The following is a 25,932-nucleotide window of genomic DNA, read 5'->3' as shown; positions in this document are numbered from 1 at the left end:
ACGAGAGCTTCTCGGGCTTGTTGTTACATTGCGACATAACAAAAGCACGAAAACTAGACCCGGACGGACGGAGGAGTCAAGACACACAAGCGCTAAGTTTCAACAAATGTCTATTTAAAGCAGGACAGAAAATATATGCGCTATAATTCACAAGAAATGCGCATATGAAACAGCCATGGCTTTAAATGTTGTCTAATATGGGCCCAAAGGAAAGTAAGCTTTCTCCCGATCATCCGACAGATGGCAAGCTGGCGCATGCTGTGCCGATTAGTTCAGTTCTGTCTGCTGACGTGCAAGATGCCTCCTTTTTTTACCGGAACGCATTTGTAGACTTCGTGCTTTTACTATCAGCATATATTCAAACGCAAACGATTCCGACACCACCAATAATAAGTATACGCGTATAATCTGAAACACAAGCCTGGACTCATCATGCGTCCTAAGGCCTACAAGTGCATAATTTATCTGCTGAAATTTCACGCTTGCTCGATTGTGGCTGCTCCGCGGTCGGCACGCAAAGTCCATAAGAGACTCGCTCAGCAAAAAAGAAGAAAAAAAAAGATGCCCATTTGCACTCAGCGCCTGTGACCGCAACTGGCCCTTTACAAATGGACATTGCACCATAGGACGCCCAACAGCTGTATCATACTTTAAATATGTAACCTTTCTAATGAGTAAACAGACTTCACACGCTTTATTTTGATATCGTTGTGTAGTGGCAAGGAGGCGTTACTCAATCATTCATGTACCGCGCACGTATATGGCGGCGTTGTAGCGCCACCACTGAACCAATGGGAGCTAAGTTCAGTGTTGCGCGCAGCCTTGAAAGCAGCGTAGCTCAGCAGTGCGTTTTTTCATCCGGGCAGGAGTGGTCTCATTTGAAGAAGCTCACCGTGCCATAATAGGAATGATTCGTCAAACTCTAACTGTTGTTCATCAAGAGTTGTAAGTATACATGGTAGAGTGTATAAGCGCGACTGTACGAGGACGAAGAAAGAAACAGATACACAGACACAACGCGTCCTGTGTCTGTGTATCTGTTTCTGTGTATCTGTTTCTGTGTAAGCGCTGTGTCTGTGTACCTCTTTCTTTCTTCATACTCGTCCAGTCGCGCTTATACACTCTACCATGTATTCTTACCAATTAGCCCGCCAACGTATTTTAAGAGTTGTAAGGCCTTCAAATGAGCAATCTGTCACAATATGTCGCTATAAAATTTACGCTTGCACGGCTATGTTCCGGGATACACCCACATGATGCATTGTTACTGTGCGAAAAAAAAAACAAAGAAACAAAAAACGACTATCTCAGTTGTATGTAAAAGCGTCGTTTTCTTTTTGTATTGTTTTTACTTCTTTCTACGGCAAGTTTTGGTAGCCAAGTGGTGCCAGACGGCACTGGCTTCATCCTGAACGACGAGATGGATGACTTCTCAACGCCGGGGCAAATCAACGCTTATGGCGTAGGCCCTTCGACAGTGAACTTCATCAAGCCGACAAAAACTCCTCAGTCCTCGATGGTGCCCACCAGAATCCTCGACAAGGATGGAAAGCCAGAAATGTGCATCGGTGGTTCCGGAGGGTCCCTCATCACCAGCGGGGTGGGCATGGTAAGCAATTAACCAAGTATAAAACTACAGGCGTGTTATCTAGCTACACGATGGTGATGAGATGAAATATAAATCGTCCTGGCTGGCTACAAGAACGCTTTTTGTGAGCGCACTGAGCGAAGAAAAGAGAGATGACCTAGCGTCCACCTTTTTCCGGAAAGTACGTCTGAGCGCGCACCGGTACCACTCCCACTCACAGCATTCGTAAATATATTGCGCATTTTTCGGCAGCTCGAGCTGCAGCTGTGCGGCCGAAATCCACGCAGGGTGCAGTTAACGTCCCCGTATATTCCACGATAAGCCAGGCTTTCCAAGGTGGCGGTGGTCACGCGAAATGATCACTTCCCTTCGCTTTGTTCAGCATTTATATTGATCATATAGATGCGACAAAAAATTTTATCGGGAGCACAAAAAGCTGCCAAGCAACAGCTTTACAGGATGCTTGCCTCGAGTAACTAGGCAGTGCAATAAGCAACCGCAAAATGAGTAAAACAATTCGAGACGATCGGAGACCTTAGACTGCACATGACAAAATGTTAATACACACATCGAGCATAATAAAAAAAAGTAGTAAGTATTGAAAGGGAAAAATTCTTATCCATCCGAACGTAGCGCAAACATACAAAGGAAACATACAAAGGAAATGCTGTCACGGAGTCTAAAGACAGGGCTTAGGATAATGAAACAAACTGCAGGGCTCGCGAAGACTCACCCCACTATCTTGTATGTCACTGAGCTATTGTAAATAATCTGCAGATTTATTTTATAACTCTCTTCTTCCTGTAACTTGTTGGTGAAGGTGTTGGCCTTTCTGCACGTCAAAACGAAGTTACGCAGTGGTCCCTTTTGGCTGCCACTGCAAAGCGCATTGAACGCGAGAATGCTTGAAACACTTTAATCGCCCCGCCTGTCGTCACCGTGGCGCAGTGGTGAGATACAGGCATCTTTTCCAGGACCGGAAGCGCTGGTGTTAAAAACTGGCTTCAGATGAACGAACGCGTAAACTTGCACTACAGTTTGCGCCTGGCTCCCATATGCTAGTTAACCTGGCCTTCTGCTCCAAGCATACGGGACGGGTCTGCTGGGAGAGCTCCCAGGAAGAAGAGCTCACCAGCTGGGCCCTCTAGAAACGGAAGCTAGAGCCGTAGTTCAGCAAGCCTGTTGCCAGCCAGCGTACAGCGGTGAAAGACATCACATTGCGCATTGAGGTTTGCACCTAGTCGTACCTGACGTACATCCAGGAAGTGCTCGCTCTTGCGGCAAAACTGATGAACAGATACCGAACTAGAAAGGTCGCACAGGTCCTTATTCAAATAGCTGACCACGCATTTAACCCGTGCGCTTGTAAGCATCCATCGAGAGTGCAGGATGTCATATCTGAATTGCGCCGCTTCGTACAAGTGACGAGATATTTCACTCTACTCCACTCTTAAAATGTTTACACCCTTTGACGGCTTATCTTGGCCCAAAACAATAATCATCATCTGCCTTGCTTGCGTTTCCTTTCTCGAAAACTCAGCGCTCTCTACCTTCCTTTCAAGAATGCTGTGGCACGCTGATAACGCGCAAGGCGTTAGTGACTTTGGAAGTAATGGGCTCGCAACATTCAAGAAAGGAAATGCGGGCAAGACAGATGATAATTATCGTTGTAGGACAAGCTACGACCCAAAGGGTGTAAACTGTTTTAAAGGGTTTCCGCCTTCGAGAACAGTGGTACTTCGCTTGTGCCGATTACACAGGACAGTCTTTTTAAGCATCGTTCACCGGGAGATCGAAGGCTGCATCTTCAGCTTCTCCATAAGTCAGTGGTGTAGATGATTTCCAAGAAAGAATTTCAATAATCCAGATGGGTGTCAGTCAGGCATTGGCCAAGTTCGGACTTCATTCAAATTATTTCGCCAACAGACGTTACTAACGATCAGCCGGCCTGCATGCTCGAACAGAAAGCCTGTACTTTCATTCTCGCTAACACAACCCGGAATACTAATGACGCCCCCTCGATGATAGACCTATACCAAGTTTTTGTGTGAAGGCCTTATATATATATATTTCCTTTTATGTAATTTTATGTGATTCGTGTGTAATGTTTTATGTAATTTCCTCTTCAAGAACCGTGTTCCACCATGCGGGCTTCCGCAGAACTGATTGGTCATATTGAGTGTCTCTGTGCTTGAAGTTTTCAATTAATTCGTCCTCGCGCGATGATCAGCTGCTGCACCCTGGTTAGTTCAGGCAGTAGAGCGACGGCACCGAAAAAGCGTTCGTCCCGGGTTCAAGTCCAACACGGTCGGACGAAAATTTTTGCCTTTCATGAGCTTTGCTCCACCTTGCGTGCTCCCGCATGACTGATTTGCCATAAACAACTAATATTATGTGGGCTGCTTCGGTCACTGTTGGTTGGCACCATACTCTTATTTTGTTTCATTCCTTGGAGCACTGCACCTACGAAAAAAATTTGGGCCTTGATTTCTTGTCGGCACACTTGGGCCTCATTGTCCAGCTCTGCTGGAGTCGTGCAACGTTCCCTGAGGTATTCCCATGTTACAAGAAGCGCCGCGCGATCACATTGTAACAATGATTACGCGGGGAAAAATGGTCCTCAGAAAAAGATAATGTACGAGTGTAAATGTGACGCTTACGCTCTCGATCCTGCGCTGAGTCGACTGCGTTCAACTGGTTAAGTTCGCCTGCCTTTCCAAGCCGTGGCTAATATTGCCGTTTTGCCCGTACCACCTGTCGCGGACGGCGACTACATCTGAAGTCCTAACACTACCGTCCTGCTTTCGCACGATGCATTCCCGCTCATGATCGTAACTATCAAATAAAATGCAACCGCTCTTGATGTGGTTAATTTGGACTATGCTCGCGAATACTTTTTTCGGGGTGTTATAAGAGGCCAACAAACGAAAAACACCAAGGACAACACAGGGGAAATTACTTGTACTTAATAATTGAAGTAAAGGAATGATAAATTATTGGAAGTGAAAGTGGATGAAAAAGCAACTTGCCGCAGGCGGGGAACGATGCCACGTCTTCGCATTACGCATGCGATGCTCTACCAATACTATTGGATAGAATATCGCTCGCGTAATGCGAAGACGTGGGATCGTACCCTATCTGCGGCAAGTTGCTTTCCTGTATACCTCTACTGTCCAAGGAACTTTTCGGGTCGCCAGCAAGAAAGTCCCCATACGTGGGCCCATCCAGGAGACAGTGCAATGCCGGGCCGACCTGCGATGGAGGTGAAGCAGGCGTTAATCGCTCCCCATACGTGGCTGATCCCGAAGATTTGCAATATCGGCCTGAGCCGCGGCGGAGGTGAGGCAGGTGTTTTTCATCTGCTTTCACTTCCATTAATTTATCATTTCTTTAAGTAAATTATTCAGTACAAGTAATTTCCCCTGTGTTGTCCTTGGTGTGTGTTTGTTGGCCACTTATGATAATATTTAAGAACTCGGGCCCCTCGGTTAACCCTCTTTTCTCGTTTTTCCTGGGTTTGTCTCTTGAGGCCTTCGAGCCGGCTAGCGACTACCATATTTGGGCGTTTAACTGGTGAAACCTTATTGCCTGTCTTAAATTTTACGGGTTCAAAACCTCAAGCACCAGATATCTATACAACAAAGACCACTCCCGACCTTCCACCCCAGCTGTGTATCGCAGGAGCCAGGCGGGATGAACGGGACAGTTCTGAGGTTTAAATTTTTATTGCAACAGCAATTAGATGGACACTCCAGACGCATTCCTTTCGTCAACGTCGCCATGATGTTCGGCATAAAGTCGAAGGGCAACAATACCATCACCGCGCATCGTATTTGTATGTGCGAATGAAAGCGCGCTAGGGAAGCCGACGATCGAGGCCCAGTCTAGCGCGTGCGAAGGAAGAAAGCGGAGAGCAAACGCGCCGTCTTGCGTCGCGCGAAAACCCGTGGGGGCATGGGAGAAAGGGAGGGGAGGGAGAGGGTGGGCGTTGTGCTCCGCATGCTTGTTAATTCAGTTAGCGAATGTTTTCAACTCTATGCGGCGGATAAAGCTACTACGACCTTGCTTCGTGTAGCCGTCTATTATTTTGCAATCGCAATCGATGCTTCGCCTTTCAGGCGAAACTGCGACTTCTTTCCGCATCGCATTCATACGAGTCTAGCTGTTTTAAGTATAAGTCAGACAGTTTGCAATACAATAACAAAGCTTTTCCTTTAAGTACGTTGGAAAAGCTTTGAAAACTGCAATTCACAAACAACAAGATGTGCTGAGTGCACCCTTTCTTTTGGTAGGAGTGAGTCATAACGTGGGCGGAATAAGACACATGGTACAAGGCTGTGACTATTTCTCTACCTAATGGCATACCTGGGTAGGTCGGTTTTGAAAGCAACAGAAGGATCTCTAACTTATATCCTCCTGACACCTGTGGGCCTGGGCCGCTCTGACATGAATTGGTTAACTCTGCGCGACACAAACAAGGACAAGAAGAAACACAAAGCTACATCACAAACGCTGACTAGTAAATACACAACTAACAATTTGCACTAAGACCCGTCTTTTAAATGCGCAGATGTTTGCGATATCACACCAACAGGTAAGACAGATGGCCGCTTAAGCACGCGGTCGCGGTATGAAATCATGGCCACTGCGGCCGCATTTCGATGAGGGCGAAATGTCAAAACACCCGTGTACTTAGATTTAGGTGCACATTGAAAAGCCCCAGGTGGCCAAAATTAATGCGGAGTCCCCCACTACGGTGTGCCTCATAATCAGATGGTGGTTTTGGTACGTAAAACACGATAATTTAATTAAGATGTCAGACATGTTCGAAATATATCCAAAATACCGTCCTTGCACGGATGTATCAGACTAAACCACCACCAACAACAACAACAACGAAGAAACACGTTCATCAAATTTTTTATTATTACTATCTTCTTTCGAGAAATATATTGCTTATTTAGGTGGCTGTGCAGTCACACCAACAACCAAAGAACAAACGAGCAACGCCCAAAAGAAACCTATACATTCGTCATTGACTTTAAATAAATTTCTGGGTTTTAAACGGGCTTTAGTGAGTGCAACAAGATATATCGTGTAGTGGTATCATGGAGCACTGTGATTGGCAGTAAGATCGTCGCTTCGTGTCTCCTGATACGCCCGTAGGGTTTCGTGATTGATGAGTGTCTTGGATATTTTCCAAAAGTAATTTTGATTACTCACAAATACAGCGACAGTGTATGTGGCAATAATTCTCGATCGTTTCTGTCACGTTTCTTTAGTATACATTAGTAGCAAATTTCAACAGCACAGTTTCAGGCTTATATAGCTGCCTTTCATTTGGAGATGTGAGCTAAGTTAATATGTAGGAAACTTGCAGACCCTACAGTTATACCTTTGTCCTCTGTTGCCAATTATGTTAATCAGATATGCAAACAAAATCAAGTGACTATCCAGAGCAATCACAGAGGCTTCTCAAGATCGCGTATGCAAGCTGTGCCTTTGTAGAATTAGCATAATGTACAGTACATAAGCATGCGCGGTTCTGTATATCGCGACCTTCGACATTGTTCTACGCTTGGAGAATTTTCTTCGAAAGGTAATGAATAATGACCATAACAATTACCTTGCGTATATCTAAGTCAAATAGACAACAGCTTATTTGCATGACATTTTTAAGTATTATTGTGTAATTTTTTACCATGTCTGACGCGATGCTGGACAAGTTCGCGCCGCCAATAATTTTTGCGTGCACACCTGGATGAACAATGTTCCAAGCTTTCTGGACCTCTGCTGACACTTCCGGAGGTTATTGCGCAATTTTGAGGACGTTGCACGGCCCCTCAACCAACTTCATAAGAAGAAAACGCCGCTTCTTTCATTTTTTAACTCTCGTCAAGCTACTGCCTTCTCGAAGCTTACTGTGCGGTTTACTTGGCCACGTGTTCTCGCGGACTCTGATCTGTCCGCTCCAATAGAAGTTCACACCGATGCCAATTGTTTGGAATCGGTGCTATTCCGGCTCTGTGCCAGGACGGATGCGACAGCGTTATTGCGTACGCTAGCCATCTCCTTTCACTCTTGAGGCGTAATTACTCCATTACCAAACACGAAAGCTTCAATTTCGCGTGGACAGTAGATTCGTCCATCCACAGTTTCGTCCGGTCATTCAGATTGTCACTGACGACCACGTGTTCTACTGGCTATCGCCCCTGAAATATAATAGTGTGCGGCTCCGTCTGTAGATTCTGCGCCTTTGAGGTCGTGTACGAGACCGGCCGGTTACACGAAGACAACTGCTTGTTGAGCCATTTTGTTTTGACAACTGTTTGTTGAGCCACGTTTTGGAGCGCGGTTGTGTGATATCGCTCAGAGATTAGCAAGGCCGCGACCCCTACTTGTAGAACTTCAGCCTCACTTATTGAAAATCTCGCCGTTTTCTGCGTTTGCTTGAGCTCCAGAATGGTGTTTTCTACTGCTGTACAACATGCATCCTGGTGGGCTTAACCTACTTCATTGTCACTCCCACTTACCTGCGTGGCAGTGTCCTTATGGAGATACGCGAGGTTCCTATCGTTGGCCATCTTGGCCTCATTCCGAGCTACGGTCCATTGATCCACATCGGTTATTTCGGCCACGGTCCTTGTTGTCCCGCTTGCCATGGAGCGGCTGCTTTTGACTCCCTGCCGCAATTAAAAAACTACCAGTACTCCCAGCATACCGCCGTCAACTCCTGAGGTACTTATCATCCGAGTCCTTCTTTAGGCTTTGTCTTTATCTCCTTGGCAATATCCCTGAGTCAGCGGATTGCAATAAATGCGAACTACGCGATCATAGGTGCTCTTCCAGCCAGCTCTACAATCCAAGTCTTCCTCGACGAAGATTTTGTCTTTCACCGCTGCGCTCCTCGCGAACCTCTCGCCGACCGGAGCGCTAATTCCTATCCAAGGTTGTACATGACCTCCTACGCTCCTACGCAACGAAGTGCGAACTGCCGTTATACTGCTTTACCGTCCACAAATAAAATTCCTCACAGAGCGTTTGTATCGAACCGTCGCTGAAGTACTTGTACATTTTCCCGACCTGCGTGACTGAAGTGTCGCTGTACAAGTTCTCTCGACAGTACTCTGTGTGTGTGTGGGGGGGGGGGGAGGGGCTCATTTTTATTTTATCTATTTCATCTAAGACCGCACTGGACGCTGTGTTTTGACGCGCTCCTTTTACCTGCTTTCGATGCGATTACGCAAAGCGCCCTTGATACCGTATCTATGCCACATAAGGCACGGACAGGTTGCCCGCCAGCGTCCTACCACTTCGCAGGAAGATAGGTGGCGCCTGTGTATGACGACCGCCATCGCGCTCCTGCTTCATTCCTTGTGGCTTATGGTTCTCCTTTGGACACCGTCATGGTGCGTTAGCTTTTCGGAGAAACCGATTTGGCGCTACTCTAGCCCCCATATACCGTGCCTTGAGGCAACATACCGAAGCTATATGGATGAAATCGCGCCTCTTGATGCCACCGCGGCTCAGCCTTCCTCCGATGTATTTCACGTCACACGCATAAGACCCTACTGCGCAGTTCTAGCTTGCACTAGGTAGGTGGATTCGCCGCCGGGGGCTTATCACAGCGCGCTATACCAATCGAAAGGACTAAGGACTGCGTCGAAGCCAACAGCGCAGAATGACTGGAGCAAACTTCGCCCATCCTCTTGTATTGCGTTTGGGGTGTATAGTTGCCACACAACAATTAACGCCATCTCTCTTGTCCGCATTTCTTTTCGTTAACGCTGCGAACCCGGTACTTCCATATCAGGAACGGCATGCGCGTTATCAGTATGACAGAGCATTCTCGACAGGAAAGTAACCAGCGAAGCATTTGCAAGAAAGAAATGCGGGCAAGACAGGTGACGATTATTGTTGTGTGGCAAATATATACCCCAAAGGGTGTAAACGTTTTCACACTAGTTCACCCTAAAAAGCGTTGACACTTTTTGGGGTGTATACCTGCCACACAGCAATAATCGTCATCTGCCTTGCTTGCGTGTCCTTTCTTGAAAACGTCGCGCCCGCTACTTTGCTGTCAACAATGCGCATGCCGTTCGTTACTGGGAAGTACCGGGCTCGCCGCGTTAAAGAAGGGAAATGCGGGCAAGACACATGGCGTTTTTTGTTGTGCGGCAAGATACGACTCAAAAGGTACAAACTTTTCTTACACTCTTAAAACGGTTACACCCTTCGGGGTCTATATTTGTCCCACAACAATAATTGTCATCTGCCCTGCTTGCGTTTCCTTTCCTGAAAACTCGGCGCTTGTTACTTTCCTGTCGAGAATGCTGCGTCACACTGAAAACGCGCGTGCCATTCGTGACTGGAAAGCGCCGGGCTCGCAGCGTTGAAGAAAGGAAACGCAGGCCACATGGATGAAGATTATTGTTGTGGGACAAGATACGCCCCAAAGGGTGTAATTTTTTAAAGAGTGTAGAGTGTAGAGCATGGGCTTGTAGATAAGATAATATGTCTCTCTTCAGCCCGTCAAGATATTTTCAGGGCTGTTACGTGCTCTTCCAACGAATTGTAGTATCTTAGATCTATGCGCTCATGCTGGTTTGTATCGCTTCGACATGTCGTAATTTCTTGATAATTAAGTAATGTCGTCACCCATTATTTAGTCATGCTTTTCGTATTTTCCATGCGCGCTCGAGGAAACCATTGAATTGGTTGTTTAGGGTTCCTCTTAGCAGTAATTCATTTACTGTGTTGTTATTGGTCCGCGTGAAGATCTTATTTGAACGGCTTTACTGTGACACATTTAGAGATGCGGAATATATCCATCAGAAAACCTCAAATCAGACATACATACCTATGTAATTATGATATATGAACACACATGCTTCCTATGTGTTTCAAAATAAGCTTCATTTCTATGCTTAATAGGTTGCAATGCGTGCACTCTGGCAAGGGAAGACCATCAAGCAAGCCATCGATGAGCCCAGATTTCACCACCAATTGCTGCCAGCCGAACTGCAGGTGGAAAGATCATTTTCTCGGGTGGGTGCACCATTCAAATATATATAGCGTGCGTCATATAAAGCGCATTATCGCGGCTGATCTATAAAGAAAGGAGAGAACCTGGACCAGGTGGCGCTACCTTGGCTTCAGCGGTCTTTTGATCACAATCGGGGACATTTGCACGTCACTCAAAAATAAAGCAAACACTGTGACCGCATATAGATGCCATGCTGGTTTCACCTTTGTGAGCTCGCACTTTTAAAAGGAACATAATGATAGAATGTTATTGGCGCAAGGGCCAGTTATGGACAAAAAGTGTCAATGTCATGGTAATGGGTTGTCACTGTGACATGGATCATGGATGTAATATGGCTGTAAAAGTTAACAAAATAAACAGTTATGCAAGATATCACCATAGACGCAGTGCGGTAGGTAGTGATCATAAAGTATTCTGTGAAGTGATGACAACAGGGTGTGAACCTGGGTGAGTTAAAAAAGTGATGTCTAGTTACGGAAAACGAAATCTTGCTGCGTTTGCGACTGGTCATCGAATGATAAGTCCAGGCGGGAATCTGTATACTTGGCACATGCAGTCTCGTGCTTGCAGGCTCGACACCACTTGCAGATTCGGTACTCTGAGAAAGCAGTTTAGTTTCGCCAAGGTCAGAAAGTTTGGGAACCCCTAGTATAACGCACAGGAAATTGAGCTGCTGTGCCGAGGAAACCATGTTCCAAACAAACTGGTGTACCAATTTGAGTCACTGAGCATATGAAGCTTGGTATGTGGCGCTTTTGAATGAGCCTCTTTAACGCCAACGTGTGTCCCGGGGTATGTGCGGCTTTGGAATCAGTCTCTTTAACGCCAGTTTGGCCCACCATGGTTCATTAGTAGCTATGGTCTTGGGCTGCTAAGCACGCAGTCGCGGGATCAAATCCCGGCCATGGCCGCCGCATTTTGACCTGGGCGAAATGCAAAAACATTCGTGTACTTAGGTTTAGGCGCACGTTAGAGAATCCCTGGTGGTCCAAATCATTCCGGAGTCCACCACTACCGCATGGTTTGGCGCGTAAAACCCCATGCTTTTTTTTTTCTTAATCGAGCCGACGCGTGGCGAACACCGGACAACAGGCTTATTTGCTTCACCTGTGAAATTGCTGGTCACGTTATGCATTTCTGTCGCCATGACATGTCGGCTAACCATGGCGTCTTCGACCAGTTTCGCTACGCGCCGCAACATACCGCCGATATTCGTGGCCGAATTCCGCTGACTCACCGGCAACACCCTTCGATCTTGACCGCCGCTCAGACAGTCGCCGTTCTCCTTCTCCACGTCGACAGTCGCTGTCACCTAGGCGCAGTAGGTGAACTACTGCTGAGGGAAACTGGTCAGTGCAGTTCCCAAGGCAAGAACCGCAAGTTCATTGAACTGTAAGACCTCAGTTCCCACCGCATGCAGAATGTCACTGACGTCCAAGTTCAGAGAACAGTCGCACAAGCTCTGTGGGTACCAGGGCCGCCGTTTTCGTCAGCCACGAAAATTTTTATCGTAAGGTGAAAAGCGTCACTACCTCGCTTTATGGCATTGCACTCTGCACTGCTAGCGCGCAGCGCATTTTTTCTACAGCTGTATACACCGGCCGTGTAGTCAATCAACATGTTTCGTACATCATCAAGCTTTTTGTGTTGCCCTCTTGTTCTCAAAGTCTCACTCCCTCGGATGGTGCTTCCTGTCACCTCACAGTGCCCCTGTTGATTGTTCTCGCGCACAACTGGCCTTTTCGCCGCTATGTGACTCACCATCGCACCTCACTGTTCACATAGTCTTCGTTGATGCTGATACTGATCTACTTCCGGAGACGTTGGTTGTGACCCTGTCGTGTGCTGCCGTGCCAGACTCCACTCTGGCGTTTACGCCATCTGACATGCTTGCTCACGGCTAGGACCCATTTCTCCCGTCCGCCGTCCTCACAGTTACGTCTGAATTCGCTTTGATGCCCATATGTAATCCGTACCGGTATCCATTGACCATACTGCGTGGTGAAAACTTAAGATTTATACAAGTGGCCACGTGTATTGAAAATGTTGACATTTACGATGGCACCACCCGTTTTCATATTGACGCCGTAACTTCTATCTCACCAACACCGCCTTCAGCTGTTTTCGACTGTGCCATCGACGGAAACCTTACGCCCCCTCATCGCATCCAAATTCTTATACTCCGTAACAAGTTTGTTTCTTCGTTAGACTACAACGAAGCATCCTTGTGCCAACGACAGGTGTGTCCCATATTGTTGACGCCGGTTCCCATGCCCCCTTACGATAGCGTGCGTATCGCGTTGCGGCACAAGAGCGCCAAGTTGTCACGAAACAAGTGGATGACATGCTGCAGCGCGTCGTCATTCAGCCTTCTCATAGTCCTTGGTTTTCACCCGTCGTTCTCGTGCGATTCCATGCAGTGGATGTGCAAAACGATAGACTAGTGCAGGCGTTGATCACCTGACGCGCTACGCCGAGACCGCGACCCTTCTCGCCGCGACCGCTCGCCTCGTTGCGATGTTCAGTCTTCGTAACTTCGTCATTCGCCACGGTGCTCCTCGAGAACTGCTCAGCCATTGTGGTCATGGCTTCTCGTCAGAATCAATACAATCCCATCTTCGCGTGCAACATTATTCACCGGAAATCGATCGGTTAGGTCTCACGGAGCGGTTCAACCGAATCGTCGTCGACACATTAAGGATGTACGAGTCGTCTGACCACACTAGTTGGGGCACCGTACTCCCGTCCGTTACCCGCCGTGGTTGCGTAGTGTCTATGGCGCTGGGCTGCTAAGCACGAGGTCGCGGGATCGAATCCCATTCACGGCGGCCTCATTTCGATGGGGGCGAAAAACAGAAACACTCGTGAACTTTGTGTGCCGGTGTGAAACGGTGTGCCTCATAATCGGATCGTGGTTTTGGCACGTGAAACCCCATAATTTAATTTTTTAACTCCCGTTCGTTACGTTCACATATGATACCGCGACGCAAGTGGCCAGCGCTTTTTCACCTTATTTTTTTCTCTTGTGCGGACGTGAATCTTCGTTATCACTGAATGCTATCCTGCCCTAATGACCTGACGCCGCTGAGTGCACTACAATTTCAGGAATTGCCCGATACGCTGGAGAATTTCGCCAGCTGGCCCGTTCGTTGACTAGTGAGGAACGGGACTGTCAGAAAACCCAAGTGACAGTCATCAGGTCACGCCCACTTTCCCTGTAGGTTCTCTCATTTGGCCGTGAATACCGCCTCACACCCGCGGCCTTTATTGTAAACTATTTGCGCGGTACCACGGTCCGCACCGTAGCGTCGACTTCGCCTCACCTGTGACCTATATCGTTGAGGCCGTCACACCATCGCCGGACTTTCGTTGTCGGGGTCGCGAGATAGTGCATGTTAGCCATCTCAAGCCATATTACGACCCTTTCATCGCGTCGGCTCCCGAGTCGCCAGGATGGCTCCGTTTCGCAACCGGGGCCAGTATAACGAAGCAGGCGCGCCTCGTGTTTTTGGTGGCAGCTAGAAGAAGACGACGATGACGACCCGTGCAGTGATTGCATGATAGTTCCTGCTGTTCGCTGCTGCTAGACTAATTATCACTTGCAATTAACGACATTACAAGGCATTCGATTGCAGTCGCTATTGAGGGCAACGGGATGGCCATGCTACAATGACGACGCAATTGTCACGATGGTGCCACGATGGCCTGACCACCGCGCCATGACGACTACGAAGTGAGCACAGTTGCATGACGATGGCGGCATGCCGCCGACTGCGTGATTACGAAACTGTAAAGTGCATCGCATCGAAAGCCTATAGACAAATGCGCCATCTAAGTTGATAGCTTAAATAAAATTGTGGCTGTGTTTATCAGGGTAGAGCAAAAGCCGGACTCGCAAATTTAGTGGCGTTTTTCAGACCAATGCTAAATGCCCAAATTTTGGTCGGTTTAGATACAGTTTACAAAGTTGTGGTATTGTGTTTTATTTGCAAGCTACAGGTTCGTAAGCCTGATTTTTTTTCTTTTGAGATATTTACAGTATTCAATAACATTTGTAAAAAATAAACGATGGCCTAAAATCAAAGTGGATGCTATACAGTCGGCATTGGTTCATATTATTTTGATGCAACCAACCCATTCAAGATTGCTGCAGTGGTGGCCGATAAAAACAATTTTCATCATATAATGTATTTCGGTAGAAGCTCCTTAATGAACCTTCTTCTTAAATGCTTATTTTTTATTTCGAAATTTTTTTTTGCGAATATATTACTAAAGCAAAGATTTCGTTTTACTGCTATATTCCGACCCCTGACTAATTTTATTGGCAAACGTTCAAGATTCTTGCAGTGGAGGGATAAACCTCTACGGCGCCGGCGGAGGCAGTGTCCCCAACATGGAGGGAAGAAAAAGAATGAGAAGGGAGTGCCTCATGACAGTATTGAAGCCTAGTCATCAAAGTGTATATATATATATATATATATATATATATATATATATATATATATATTGTAGTGGGTAATATGCATGTGGCACAGTGCGGAGTGCCACCGCTGCGGCGCGAGACCCAAGCTCGGGCTGTTGATACAAAGCGCTAGGACTCGTGGTCTAGAGCTACCTGTGATCCCTCGAACGAGCTGCAATAAACCCCATTTCATTTGGTGAAGGTGCGGGGTAACCTTGAAAACTGGGACTCCGAAGCCGGACGCTACCGACTGCTGCGACCACGCCTGACGAAACCACCGAGGAAGAAGCACCACAGCCTCCGACGGTCATCGTTTCCGGTGCATTGCGCCAGCGTGATCCTGCCATCTTTATCGGCACCGATGATCATGACGTGGATGATTGGTTGTCATCTTATGAATGAGTGAGCCAGCATAACAAGTGGGACGACGTCACCAAGTTGCACAACGTGCTGTTTTACTTAACCGGCGTCGCGAACCACTGGTTCCGAAACCACGAACACGATTTCACAACGTGGAGCAGATTCAAGGCAAGTTTCACAGAAGTGTTCGGGCGCCCCGCTGTGCGCAAACTGTGCGTAGAACAACGCTTACGGGGGTGCACGCAACATCACGGTGAAACGTTCACAAGTTACATCGAAGATGTCATTGACCTGTGTAAGCGCGTGAATCCGTCAATGGCGAAACAGGACAAAATAAAACACATTGTGAAAGGCATTGCTGAGGACGCATTTCAAATGTTGTTAGCGAAGGATCCGCTAACCGTGGCCGAAGTTATCAATTTGTGCCAAAGTTTTGACGAGCTACGCAAACAACGCATCTTAGCTCGGCGCCGCGGGCACACGCCATCTTTAAGTCGAAGCTCTGGGTCCGACTGTGCCACACTACCGATGTCCACCGAAACGAACGTTAGTCGAGGCTTAACACCATCTCAATGAATCGCGATGGCCGATACCTCCTAAGCTGAAAACAGACGTTCACAAGCGATGAAGACTGCCGAGACAAAGACGCTGAACATGTGAAGGTTGCGAAGGCCCTGATTCGTTGGTTCTTGATTGCAAGCGCAGCTGCGACGTACTTGATTCGCTGTGTTACGATGGCGCTTGCCGTGCCATCTCCGCACAACATTAGCAGCTGTACAAGATTTGCAAAGCCTCCGAGATTCGCAACGGCATGAAGTCTTGGAGGTTACGTAGAGCGGAGAGGCGGCAGCTGCCGCTGCCTTCTGGCTGACCCCGAGTCGGTTAGATTTTTTTCCGATTTTGCCTTCTCTCGCCGTTCTCTCCGTTTCGGAGGCAATACAGCCTTGTGGGTAGGTAGTAGGCGCGTTTCTCCGGCCGTGTGCCAGGCGAGCGTAGTTCGAATTATCCGTGAGGGAACCTTCTCGCGTTCGAATTAACGGACTTTTTTATACATACACTTCTGTGGAGTTTGGCCGGACCAAATCGTACAGTTCGAATTATCCATAAATTTGAATTACTGAAGTTCGAATTAACGAGCTTTCACTGTATAAGAAAAAATTGCGCAGGTGTGATGCCTGTGTCGCAAACAGTGAGAACGCGAAACTTTCGAGGCGTGTGCGTGGACGTCTTTGCCTGACACTGATGCATGAGATTATTTACTCCACAGCGTTAACGTTTTCTTTTGGCTTTCCGCTTCTTCACTTCTTCGGGTGACACTCGATGGTCTCGTTTCACCAGGATTCGCATTTCTATAACACAGTATTGCCCATAAACACTGTCAAGTGGGCACGTTGCTTGGCGTGACATATGTGTTCATGCTCGATTTTATTTGCGATAGAAATTATATGGACACGTTAAGGCCAGAATACATGGAGCGAATATGCGACGAATAGTCGGCGTTCGACGCCCGGCAGCGTACGCGCGTCGCGCGGCGGCGGAGAAATCGTCGTTCGCCGCCGATCCAGCTGGCGCAGAAAAGTTCGTCGGGCGTCGGCGATACCGGAAGCGGCAAACGAGCGGCGCCCCAAAGCGAGCCAATCAGGTCTCACTGTCTGCCCCGACTTCCGACCTGGCTTCCCCGCTTGTCCGTGTATCCCGATCCCGCTCTATCGTTCACGCTTGTCTCCCGCTTTTCGTATTCATGGTATCCAAAGAGGCGCGGCTGGAATTTAACGAAAAATTAATTTCGGCTGTTCAGAAGCGTGCCATCCTGTGGGACATTTCTAAACGAAATTTCACGCGTTTTTAGAGTGTTCCGCAATTCAAAAGCAATAATAGTTGTCGTTAAAGTTTTTTTTTGTCATGTGTTTCACTACAGCGCTTTTGCCTCGTCTAGCCACACTGATAACAACGCAGCGGCTCGCCGGCGGCGGCCGCCGTGTCTTCGCTCCAAGTAGCGCAGCCCAACGATCATACGGTGTCGCGCCGCGGCTGATTTTCTGCCGCCCGAACTTCGTCGTGAAAGTTCGCTCCATGTATTCTGGCCTTTAGGCGCATTTCCGCCGCCGTTTTCGACGTCGCCATGATCTTTAGTTTAAAATACAAGAGCTATAACATCGTGGTGGCACTCCGTATGATGTAGGCACGAGGGAAAGCCCGCGAGAGCGAGCCGAGGAAGGTAGCTCGATCTCGCGCGCGCAAGCGGAGCCTGCGTATGTGGCAGCTGAGCGCGGCCGCGCGGACCCTATTTTGAAAGCGATCTGCGATGGGTACAGATTCATAGAGCATCGACTTCTGATTGCTTCGTGTGTGCTGTCTTCTGGCCGCTCAGTTCACGTTGAAGCGAGAAGCACGAATGTCAGTGGGCTGGCTGCTAATTTCGCTCCTTCTCACGCTATAGCGTTTCCACATTGAGTGTGCGCGGTCATCGAGTGAGATATGTTCATGGTTGCTTGGGCGTGCGTGGCACCATGCTTGTTAATCTACTTAGTAAGCGAATGTCTAGAAGTTGATACGGCCCTTAATATTACTCTCGTTACTTGGTATAGCTGTCTACTAATTTTTGTCGGAATGGGTACCTTGCCTTTCGGGCGAAACTGCTGCCTTTGATGTATTTGTTATTTTTATTGTATACACACAGCGCCAAGAGCCATTACAGTGGGGGTCGGCGGGGGGTGGGGCGGGTATCTCAGGTAAAAGCACATCAGTCTGATACAGCAAACATTACCAAACTAGGCAGCACAACAGTGTTCCACAGAAGAACAAATAATGTAAGCTATAGAGCCATCGCACAGATTGCGCATCTCACGAAGACTTTCAACGGCAACGCGTTTAGCATCGAATCAATATAGCGAAATATTGCATTGCCACCGCCGAAACGATTTATGTGTGAGGCGTATACAGCAGCTATGCTCCTCTTTCACGCTTCCCTAAGAACACCAGGCGCCATCTAGCGCCACCTCCGCGGCGAAGCCTGCGCGCGGCATCGGAAATGCATGGCGCACCAATGCGTGCGAACGCTGAGAAACACGTCATGTGACAACCGGGCTCGTCTCTCGCGCTTATGCGTGAAATGCATGAAATGTCGATTTCCCAACTATCCCAGCTGTCCACTCTAAGTGCTGCTCTCGCACTTCATATTGGACACGCTTCGCCACCTAGTGGCGTTGGCGATAAGCCCGCGCCTGGCCTCCGAGACGAGAAGCGTGGTGAGCTGGTGCGTGCGGACGCTGAGGAGTGTTCTCTCGCTTGCCGCACACTCAGTGGCACATACGCAGTGGCCCAAGCTGGCGAGAAGATCATTGAAGAGCGGCAGTGCATACCTACTGCCTTTGTGGCGCAGCCTGCTAAAGCGTCGGGTTGATGTCCTTCAGGAAGCCTTGCGACATGGATTCGATTCCGCTCAGCATCGGATAAATTTAAGGAATCGTTTTCAGCAATGTTGAGTGGCCCATTTCCTGTGGTATATACCTAGCTAGTCAAGTTGACGCCAAAGACGTTTATTCAAAAGCGGCAGTCAACGAATGTCACATGCTCTACGACACAAATTGGCATCAAAGAGGTTCACTGAAGACGAGCTCAGAGTGGTGCAGGCCCGTGTTACAAGTCGGCGTCAAAGAGATTCTTCGATAAACAGTACCTAACCAGTTCCTCATCTACAGTGACGTATGTCGGCGTGGAAGAGGTCTGTTGAAACCCGGCACATATGCGCGTGTCACCACATACTCAGTGACCCAGGCAGGTGGTAAACTGTTGAATACAAACGCAGATAGATAGCACTCGGATAATGCGTGAAGTATCCTAAAAATGCTAACGCAATATTACAGATAAGCTAATCAGTTATTTAACTCCGAAAAAAATCATCATTACAAGAAATAAATAGATTAGAAGGATGCAACCGATTCCACTCGCGAATCGTTTTCGGAAAGAAGGACGTGCCAAATAATTATGTTTTACAGGATTATTAGCGTACTTTTAACGTGTGATCAAACAGCTGAGATTAGTTGTATGTTTCCCTCAAATACTTTTCCTTCTAGGTGCCAACAGTAGAATAGTAAATGATGTGGAAAAATTTCAGGCGAAGTTCACGACGACGATGGTCCAAACTGTCGTATTTCCGAACCTCTTTTTGTGCGGGTAATTTTGAAGTTTTTGTCATACTGTCAGGAGATAAAAGGAGCTGCTAAATTCTGCGTCCTTCTTACTTTAGCGTTGTCTCGCATAATTGCTGGTTTCAAGACAAGGCACGTATAGCCAAGGACAGATCTCACGTGTGTCTAATAAAGGAGCTCGATGGAAGTCTTTGCAAATGTCTTTGCACTTCGGTAAAAAAGCCTGATTATCTGGCCCGTTTTACATATTACGTAGTCAACATGACGCTGCCAATGAAGTTATGCGTAAACTTCTAGGTATTTATACACTAATACGTTATGTGTTGCAATATCATTAGTGGTGTGAAAAGTCTGAAGAGCCATCTCTTCTCTAGGTGATTCCACGAAATCTGTGTTGTTCAGGTTCGACTGCCTGCGCCATTGCGTGCACAAGTCATTACTTTTGTTAATATCTCCTTGCATACAAAATTCGTCCTGAGCAGTAGTGATTTTCCTATACAATACGCTGTCATCTGCGAAAATTCTCTTTCGATTCTGTAAGTTATATTATTAACGCACAATAAAAGCAACAGTGGTCACAAAACAGAGCCTTGGAAAAGTCTGAATTAACTTCTGTTGAACTGGACGGGACACAATTAAAAATAACGAACTGGCGACACGATGCTAAGTAATCAGCAACCCATAAAATCACCTGAGGAATTATAATATACGCGGTACTTTTTCCCGGAAGTAAGGCTGGCGTTATCATATGAAATGCCTTCTTGAAATCTAAGAATTCGCAATCCACCGAATTTCTACTGTCTAATGTACGCGATATATCATGTTCAAATCTGGTCAGTCAAGCCTTCGCGAAAGCCTTGCTATAAAGGCGTGAGCAGTGAATACTGATTGATATGCTGTATAACACTGCTATATATGTTTTAAAATTTCGTACGCGACACAAGTACGATATATTGGCCTGAAGTTAGACACTACGCACGGAGGGCCTGTTATAAAGATCGGTATTACTACTCAAGGAAGAATGGCGTAAACGCCCAAGGGCGAGATAGAAAACACCGAAGAGTGCAGACTGGCAACAATGGTTCACCTTGAAAAACACGCAAATTGTATACCCTGGCATAAACAGCTGTAGCAGCTTAAATATTAGTGGGTAAATAATCAATTTCTAATTCGTTCAGACACGCCGGTTGGCCTTGGAAACGCACATGTCACCGGACTTACGAATAAAGAATGCTTCCCTCGCTATCCTATCTTTGTGTCTTGACAGCACCTGGTTTTTTTAGCAACGGTTTGAACTTACATTCCTTGCAACGTAGTCACCGATTAGAAGACTGCGGCCCTTTAAAAGAAGCTCTTTGTTCCATTAAAGGATTGTTCAAACACCGTCCTCTTTGTCCAATGTACCACTTCCCGCAGGAAAGCAACTGCGTCGCCGTCATGCAATCGTCATCGTGCCGTCGTCGCGATGCCGTCGTGGATGTTCCCACGTCGTCATTCCAGCTTCGTCATCCTATTCCCTCCATACCGTCTTCGTCACGCCTACGTCATCTAGCCACAGTCGTCACACGCTCCTCAACATCCGATTGTCCTCCTGCCGTCGTTGGCACGCTGTCGTCGTTATACCATCGTCATCATTTCAGAATCGCCTTCCCGTTGTCGTCATTCCATCGTCGTCTTACCACCTTCGTCGTTCCATTGACGTCACAGTGTCGCCCTCGTGTCGTCATGATTAGAACCGACCCTGGCGAGCGTGTGTCATAGCTAATTGGGCCGACCCCGGCACGTAGCTGAACCAATGAAAATCTCAAAATCAGCCCTATAGAGCGTAAATAAAGGTGTCTTCAGCAATAGCTTTTGACGCCACATTTCGACAATCCTAATCACATTAAAGCGATAGTGGTCATGATGGGTAGGGTCTAATCTCTTTTTACCCAATCACTGTGTAACCAACTAGCAGAAAAGTCTGATCTGTATAATATTATCTTGCAACATTATGTTTTTGAAAGAGCACCGTAGAACATTTGGATGGGGAGTAAGACAGCGATTAAAAAAATTGGCACCTGAGTGTTTAAAGAGCTTTGATCAGACAATTCTGCAAGAAAATTACGCGCTTAATTTTTTTTCTTTTTGCAGTTACATTTTTGGGCTCGTGATCTAAGCTGTAAGACGTTTAGTTTATAGCTATTTCCGCTCTTTTCTTTTTCAGAAATACGTGAGAGATTTGAAGGCAAAAGGACACAAGATAAAATTCAAGGATATGTTGATTAACTCTATCAGCGGCATCCACAAGCGAAACGGCCGACTCTACGCCAATACCGATTTCAGGAAGGGTAGCACTGTTGACGGGGAGTGATGCATAGCAAGCCGTGCTTAACCAAAGCAGATCCACGGAAAATAAAGATTGTCCCACAATGAGCTCTCTGCTGTTCCAGTTATTGCGTTAGCTCCAAGCAATGATAGTTCGTCGGAGCAGGAGGAAGGTAGCTTAAGCATTTATCTTATAGGCTCCCTGCATTTTATTTATTTATGAATTAGGTGCCTGGTGCATTGGATCATGAACAAATTTCCAATGATAACAGTCTTTTTCCAGGATGATTTTTTTCGGACACTTCCTCACCAACTTAGTGCTCACACTTTTCCTAGGCAGTTTACGATAAGAATGGCGAAAGGTGCGCAGCTTTCTTTCGCGTTCACCGATTAAGGTGCGTTTTTTTTTATTCCACGCCAGAGCCAGAGTCTAAATTTAGCGACCATAACACCGACAGTGTCAGTCGGGGCCAGCCGTACCTAAAATTGATTTTATGGAGGGGTATCGCGGCGACAACGGTGACCATTAGGAAAGATTTATACTCAGCTGTTCTCACGTCTGAGTCCAGCGCATCACTTAGATATGATAGTACAAGCAAATAATAGATATAATTGATATAAACATGCAATATAAAACGTTCAAGTTGCTCTGAGCAGTACATTGCCACTGCTATAATTTCACTGGGTGCCAGGACTCCCTAACCGTACTCTTGATTCCGGGCCTGGCGTCAGGTGAACCATAGTTGAAAGACATATTTTTCTCCACATTGGCCACATTCTAAGAAATTAAAATCTGTTATTCCATGTTTGTAGCCCAAACTAAAAGAATACTTGAGTCAAGTGTTTGGCAACAGCTCGTGTGAGGAGTTAAGCCTGAGCTAGAAGTACATACATATATGCACATTACCACCACATTGTAATCGTTCATTTCATTGTTGAAGTCAGTCAGTCAAGTTGAGACGCACTGCAGCAGTCAGTTTCCAAACTCGCAGGACGTTAGCAATCTCTCTTGCACTGAACCCACGTACTGCGACAGCAGCAGGCCAACACAATTAGCTTGTTCCAAGGGACGGCTCTGCAGTGCTCACAACGCAGTGCTCCCCGTCCGCTGCACTATTATCGGCACTGGCCTCCGAAATTCGTCCACAGAAGGCTCCACACGCAGTCTGTGCGGGGCGCAACAGCTTGCACAAGTTAGCAACCACAAGTGTACGAGGGTGCATTGGTTAACGCGTCCTCCACCCAAGTGCACATTCAGGTAGCGACACGAGTAGAGATGACGAAACGGTTCACATAGGCGCTCTCTCTCTTAAAATATATATATATATATATATATATATATATATATATATATATATATATATATATATATATATATATATATATATATATATATATACATGTATATATACGACACCGTAACGCAAGCGTGGATTGTGCCAAAAGCTCTTGTCACAATATTCAGGCCCATTTGTAGCTGTGGACCGCCTGAGCGAACTCACTTACCTCATAGCTCGCCTACTTTGCAATGGTCGTCGATCAAGCAGAACTCAGCTGACTCATATTGCTCGCCTGAAGCCTTTCTACCCTGCTTGTCCATCCTGACTCACCCCACGGGCTTCGTCAATTTGCGGGATGATGATGAAAACGTTTTATTTAAAGAAAAAAAAGGGAGAGGGGAGTTAGGAGAAGGGTGGTCGGATTCCTATTCCGGAATTCCGTTGGCTAAGGCCGCCGCCCTAGCTCTTTCCACGAGGGCTCGCTGGTCCTTGAGGGTTGAGCTGGACAGGGCTGCCTCCCATCCTTCCCACGTTGGCTGTTTTATACTTTCTAAGAGACTATTAGCCTGGCAGGCCCATACCATATGGAACAAATCTGCTTTCTGCCCGCAGAATTTACACTCGGCCGAAAAAGATTGTGGCTCAATAGCATGTAGCTTCACTGGGTTATTGAATGACAGGGTTGGAAATGTGACAGATACGCAAGGCACGGACAGGAAGAAAAGAAATAGAAGACGAAGAGAACGAGGAGATTGAGAGGCCGGGCTACGCCGCGATTACGCTACGACCACCGTCTAAATAAAACCATTTCTTCGCAACTCCTCGTAACAATATATATATATATATATATATATATATATATATATATATATATATATATATATATATATATATATATATATATAAGGAAAGCGATATTCTTCAGGCTACCTTTCAAACGTAAAGAACTGAAGCGATTCCACAGGGTGAACAGAATGATTATTTAATTTCAACAGTTTCGACAGGTGGACCGATCTTCATATAGGTTAAAAAAATGGCATTTCGGCACTATTGCGAAAACAGCAGATCGCGAGCCCGGTCGTTCTCAGGTACATCAAATCAAAAGGCACACTGGTGAGAGTGATTGATACTTTCTAGGCGCTTTGACAGATTTACAGTAGCCTTATTGGCAACCATGCAGGACAAGAGGGAGGCTGAGTCCCATTTATGTAGGGCGAGGAGGACAGCGAGAGAAAAATAATAAAAGGAAGGAGGTAGTCATAAGTGCGAGAAGGGCAGACGAGTGAAGAGGAATGGCAGCTAGGTTTCCGTTGACATGAGGCAGGGAGGAAGAAAACAGTCGGTGCGCAGCACCGGTGTGCGTGTCGCTTACGCTGTGACTGCGCTGCGTGTGCCGTGCAGGCCTCTGACATATTTATTTGCTTTCGCGACAACAGCCTCCCCCCCCCCCCCCCCTCTCCAGTTCCCTTACACTGAAGACCGCCATCTTATTCTTCTTGCTTGCCTAGTTTTATAGCAATGCTCTATATGGCTAATTTCCAGACCATGTCCGTAGACCAAAAACTTGGGCCGACCCCGAAGATAGTGCAATACCGTGTCGAACCGCGGCGTAGGTGGAGCAGGCTTCATGCATTCCGTCATCTTGAGAGAATAAGTTTAATATCTTGTGTCGAAATGCAACCCATACCAGATGTTAAGCTAATCAGGAAAGATACTACACTTTGACCCACGTCGGCCATGTCTACGTTCGTACCGTTTTCTGTGCCTACATTCCAGGCGCTTCCGTATCTCCTTTCCTTTCCTTCCGCTCTCCCGTGGTGGCGCTCCCGTAAGGGCGATGATTGCCAAGGTCGCGAGGCGGAAAAAAATGCTAACCGTCCATGTGGCCTCGATTCCGCAAACTTAGAACGTTTCACCAGAGAAACGGCCAGGTGTCCGAAGGAGTTTGTGGGGAACCAATTTTGTGTGGCTTGTGTTGTGTGTGACTGCTTGTGGTTTGCGAGTGACCTCACAACCATTACTGCACTGCGGGACATCGACCAACGCACCATCGTCGTGGATACGGTGAAGAAGAGGGTGCCCTCGAAGTGCGCTGAATTGTGTGTCTATTCTGCGTGCCGATGTTCTTTAGTAAAAGTGGTCGCGCTGCGTTTTTCACCAATACATGGGTATCTATACTTCCCCCCCCCCCTCCTTGCCCGTGCTTCATCATCTTCCGAGGCACAACACCGTGGAGGAGTGACTAGTCACCCCTCGCCTTCCATTTATGTGCCCACGGTGTTTGACGCAGAGCAATGGAGAGTTGGGGGGTCCACATTCATAGCTTCGTTGGTCATCCCCCTTGTGGAAAGGCCCCGAAGTTTCTCTTATAAGGTGTATGCAGTGCGGTCATCGAAGTCACCGTTTCGTAGTACATCCATCATAGAGAAAGGCTGCGCGTTATCTAGATCCAATTATCTCCACAGCACAGTGCGAGCTGCGAATATCACAACAAAATGGTGTACGTGACGCCATATATATACGCCCTATAAAACCGCGTTTAGAGAATCATCGCCTTTATGCGGGTTCTAACAGTTGCACTCTACGCTTTGAATCTTCATGAGACCTTGTTTTTGAGTTCATTCTGTGGCGGTGCACACAGTTGCAGTGTTTTATTATTGATGTTTAAGCACCATACTAAATCAGCGCAACCAAAACTGACGCGCGAAACAAGCGCCCTCTCGTACGAGAGCTGACTC

General features: G+C 47.1%; 1 protein-coding gene and 1 pseudogene across 2 annotated transcripts in view; one reads left to right on the top strand and one right to left on the bottom strand.

Moving 5' to 3' along the window:
* LOC135905630 (scoloptoxin SSD14-like) overlaps window positions 1-22,022 on the top strand; it is a 136,417-nt gene extending 114,395 nt beyond the window's left edge. For both annotated transcript variants that reach the window (XM_065436589.2, XM_065436588.2), the window contains 3 exons: window positions 1,369-1,609; window positions 10,523-10,636; window positions 21,814-22,022. In XM_065436589.2, coding sequence (XP_065292661.2) covers window positions 1,369-1,609; window positions 10,523-10,636; window positions 21,814-21,960 — 502 coding nt within the window. In that variant the 3' untranslated portion in view covers window positions 21,961-22,022. The remainder of the gene's footprint in view (window positions 1-1,368; window positions 1,610-10,522; window positions 10,637-21,813) is intronic.
* A 2,731-nt stretch (window positions 22,023-24,753) lies between these two features.
* On the bottom strand, window positions 24,754-24,933 carry LOC135905646 (U2 spliceosomal RNA; annotated as a pseudogene).
* Between the last annotated feature and the right edge of the window lie 999 nt (window positions 24,934-25,932).

Source organism: Dermacentor albipictus, chromosome 1 (genome assembly GCF_038994185.2).
Source record: "Dermacentor albipictus isolate Rhodes 1998 colony chromosome 1, USDA_Dalb.pri_finalv2, whole genome shotgun sequence".
NCBI classification, from domain to species: Eukaryota; Metazoa; Arthropoda; class Arachnida; order Ixodida; family Ixodidae; genus Dermacentor; species Dermacentor albipictus.
The sequence above is the reverse complement of the archived record's forward strand: the minus strand, read 5'-3'. Positions and strand labels throughout refer to the sequence as shown.